This window comes from Nicotiana sylvestris, chromosome 2 (genome assembly GCF_000393655.2).
Source record: "Nicotiana sylvestris chromosome 2, ASM39365v2, whole genome shotgun sequence".
Taxonomy (NCBI): domain Eukaryota; kingdom Viridiplantae; phylum Streptophyta; class Magnoliopsida; order Solanales; family Solanaceae; genus Nicotiana; species Nicotiana sylvestris.
In genome coordinates this window covers 17,588,794-17,592,341 of record NC_091058.1, presented here as the reverse complement: position 1 = coordinate 17,592,341, position 3,548 = coordinate 17,588,794, and the positions used below count along the sequence as shown (strand labels likewise).

The window sequence follows — 3,548 nt, the reverse complement described above, 5'->3', positions numbered from 1 at the left end:
ATAACATATGTAGGTGGGTTCACTGCAGACAGTAGGTGAATAGGCATGCTTTTCAAAACACTATTGATCAGCACAGCTCTACCACCAATAGATAATAGTTTCCCTCTCCAGGATTGGAGTCTGTCCATTACCTTAGTGATTAAGCCCTCATAGTAGTTCATCCTTCTCCTTGAGTAGAAGATAGGGCAGCCAAGATAAGTGAATGGAAACTCATTTTTCCCTATTCCAGTAACTCTCTCAATCTTCCTCACAACCTCATCACTTGTTGAGTGATGGACAAAGATAGCAGATTTGGATTTGTTAATCAATTGGCATGAAGCTGCTTCATATAAATTTAACACTTCCATAATCAATCTTAGAGAAATGGCATCTGATAATGAGAATATAATTGTGTCATCAGCATACGCAAGATGGTTGATTTTAGGGCTCCATTTAGGTAGACCAAATCCACAAAAATACAAGTTATGATGTAATGCATTAAGCCCCCTTGACATTGCCTCTGCAGCCAATAAAAATAAAGTAGGTGACAAAGGATCACCTTGCTTCACTCCTCTAGAAGACTTTAAAAAGTCATGTGGTTTCCCATTAACAAGAACTGAATACCAATTGTTAGACACAATGTTAAAGATCAAACCAATAAACCTTCCAGAGAACCCCATCTTCCTCAGGACCTTTGTGAGAAAAAGCCAAGAAAGTCTACCATACGCCTTCATCATATCCAGCTTTAGAACTACATTGGGACCTGCTTTTGTTCTCAATCTAATATCAGTAATTATTTCCTGAGTGAGTAACACATTTTCAACAATACTCCTTCCTTTAACAAACCCAGCCTGCTCATAAGAAATAACATTAGAAAGAATATCAACCAACCTCTCATGTATCACCCTCGAGATGATTTTGTTTGAAAAATTTCTCAAACTGATTGGTCTCAAATCTGAGAAGGTTTGCACATCCTTCTTCTTTGGTAACAATACTAAATTTGTGTGACTCTCAAATTTAGGAAGATCCTGCCCATTGAAGAAGGCCTTTACCATCTCTAGAATATCTTTACCTATGATTTCCCAACAAGCATGGAAAAAATTTCCATTGAAACCATCAGGTCCACTGCACTGTCCACATTCAGCCCAAATACTGCCTTCTTGACTTCCTCCATTGTTGGTTGTCTTGTGAGCTCACTATTCTGTTCCTCATTTATCATCACAGGCATGTGATCCAGTATTGTAAAATCTGTTGGAACACTAGATTCATGGAATTGCTACTGGAAAAAATGGACAGCTTCTTCTGCTATATCTGCTTGTTCCTCTAGCCAATTACCATTTCTATCTTGAATTATTTTTAGCTGTAGTTTCCTTATTTTGCCATTTACATGAGCATGAAAAAGCTTAGTATTTATATCTTCATCTTTAAACCAAACCATACCAGCCTTTTGTTTCCAGAAATCCTCTTCTAATGCCCATACTCGTCAATTCAGCTTGCACCATTTGGAGTCTTTCGCAATTTTGAACTGTTGGATTTAATTCAAATTGAGTCTCATGTACCTTGACCACTTCCTCCAAACTAGCCAACCTTTGAAAAATATCACCAAACGTATCTCTGCTCTATACCGTTAAAGCCTTCTTCAATTTCTTCATCTTATGGTTGAATAAGATATATGGGCTCGCGTGAAAGTATGCCTGCCAGTTTTCCTTAACGACCTCCAAGAATGAATCATGTTTAATCTATAGATTCAGAAATCTAAAAGCTTTTTTGACTTGACCAGTACTAGAATTACTTAAGTTGCATCAGGCTATGGTCTGAACCAATCTTGGATAGATGATTGATTTCCAAACCTGGCCAAAGCTGTTGGAGCTCCATGTTGCCCAGGCATCTGTCTAGTCGTTTGAAAATACAATCCTCCTCAGCCCTCCCATTCCACCAAGTGAAAATTCTTCCTCTGAACCCAATATCAAAAAGATTGCACGTATTAATACCGTGCCTGAAATCATCTATCTCGTTAATATGTACTGGAAGGCCACCAAATTTCTCTTCTTCATCCCATATCACATTAGAGTCTCCACCCACGAGCCATGGCAGAGAAATATCAGTAGCTAATGAGTATAATGTGTCCCACAGCTCAATTCTCTCAGTCGCATTACATTTAGCATATACCATGATAATACTAAACTCCTTATGATCATCAGTATCAGTCATTCTCAAGGTAATCTGCTGCTCCATGTTGAATAGGATATCAAAATCATATTTTTGATCTATGAAAATCCATATTTTGTTAGATATATTAACCACTACTTGCTTAAACCCAAGCCTTCTCCTATACTGGTCCACAGTTCTAGTCTGCTGCATAGGCTCCATCAAGGCAATGAAATCAAATTGGTACTGTCTATCTATTGTGACTACTCTTTCAAAAGCTTGCATTGTATTAACTGACCTAATATTCCAAATGAGAGCATTCATCATTAATTAACTGATTTAGAAAAGGTTCTCCTTGTTTGAACTCCTAGGACTTGCACCCCAATAGTGTCCTTTGGTTGTTTTTTCTTCCCCCTTCCTGCTGATTTCCCAATCTCTATTTGTCTAGGAGAGATGTGACCTTTCCTAGCAACATTGATGAAATTCTGGGTAGTGGATTCTACATCCATATCTCTCCCTTTTGTCCCTTGTACATGCTCTTCTTCTGCATTATTTTCTTGAGTAACCATGTGGTTATGGATAGGTTTAGGAATCAGACTCTTATAATTATTTTTCTTTTGCTTCACCTCAGTTATGACCTGTAGATTAGGACAGCTGATGACATCTTGAATCTGTGTAATGGCTGCTGATTCATCACCTGGGTTACCCTGGCCTGCTTTCTGCTGCTTCTTTGAATCTTTCTGAATTCCTTCAAATTGTTGCTGTTGCACTTCCTCCCCTGAATCCCATGGATCCCCTGTATCTCTAACCTGTTCTATAGGCTCATTCATCTCTACAAGGCTAGGATTATTAATAGGAATAGCTGATGGTTCAGAGTTAGTAGGTTGTTCAACTTGAAGAGGCTGCTCTGCTAAATCCTTGACCTTGTTATCCTCAGCTGCACTTTGTCCTTCAATTCCACCACTTTTACCATTCAAACTTTGTTCCTCCACATCTGGCTCTTTGTCTTGTACTTTTTCCACATCTTCATGGCCTTCAAGGAATTCACCTTCATCTGATTCTTCTTCGTGCTGTTGATACCATAATCTACCTCCAGTAAAATCCACACTATCCTTTAGATTTTCTTGCTCAGGGATCACACTTGTATCCAGAGATTGAAATGGGATTTCTTGGCAAGACTGATTTGTGGTAACATTTGTGATTGGGAAAATTCTATGTACCTATTGAGCTATAGATTCTTTAACTCTATCTGCTGCTGCCTTAACTATACTTCCTCCCCCATTAGAATTAGTTTCATTGCCTCTCTTTGATGATGCTACTCCAGTAGACTTAGGAGTAAAAACTGCAGCAGCTGGATTTAACTCCTTGTGGACAGGTAATTTCTGCACAACAGTATCCTTCACCACTACTAATTGATTACC

General features: G+C 38.6%; 1 protein-coding gene across 1 annotated transcript; it reads right to left on the bottom strand.

The window, feature by feature from the left end:
* Positions 1–1,051: 1,051 nt before the first annotated feature.
* Positions 1,052–2,412, bottom strand: LOC138883072 (uncharacterized). The gene is made up of 2 exons (XM_070163734.1): positions 1,830–2,412; positions 1,052–1,227 (listed from the first exon to the last, which is right to left on the bottom strand). The coding sequence occupies exons 1-2, from the start codon at positions 2,410–2,412 to the stop codon at positions 1,052–1,054; spliced, it is 759 nt and encodes a 252-aa protein (XP_070019835.1).
* Positions 2,413–3,548: the final 1,136 nt, after the last annotated feature.

What these genes read in the sequence shown, in the direction of transcription:
- LOC138883072 (XM_070163734.1), bottom strand. Translation starts at nt 2,412, where the DNA reads ATGCAAGCTTTTGAAAGAGTAGTCACAATAGATAGACAGTACCAATTT. An exon ending in GCTCCAACAGCTTTGGCCAG is followed by an intron (nt 1,228 to 1,829) that starts GTTTGGAAATCA and finishes GTGTTCCAACAG; the next exon opens with ATTTTACAATACTGGATCAC.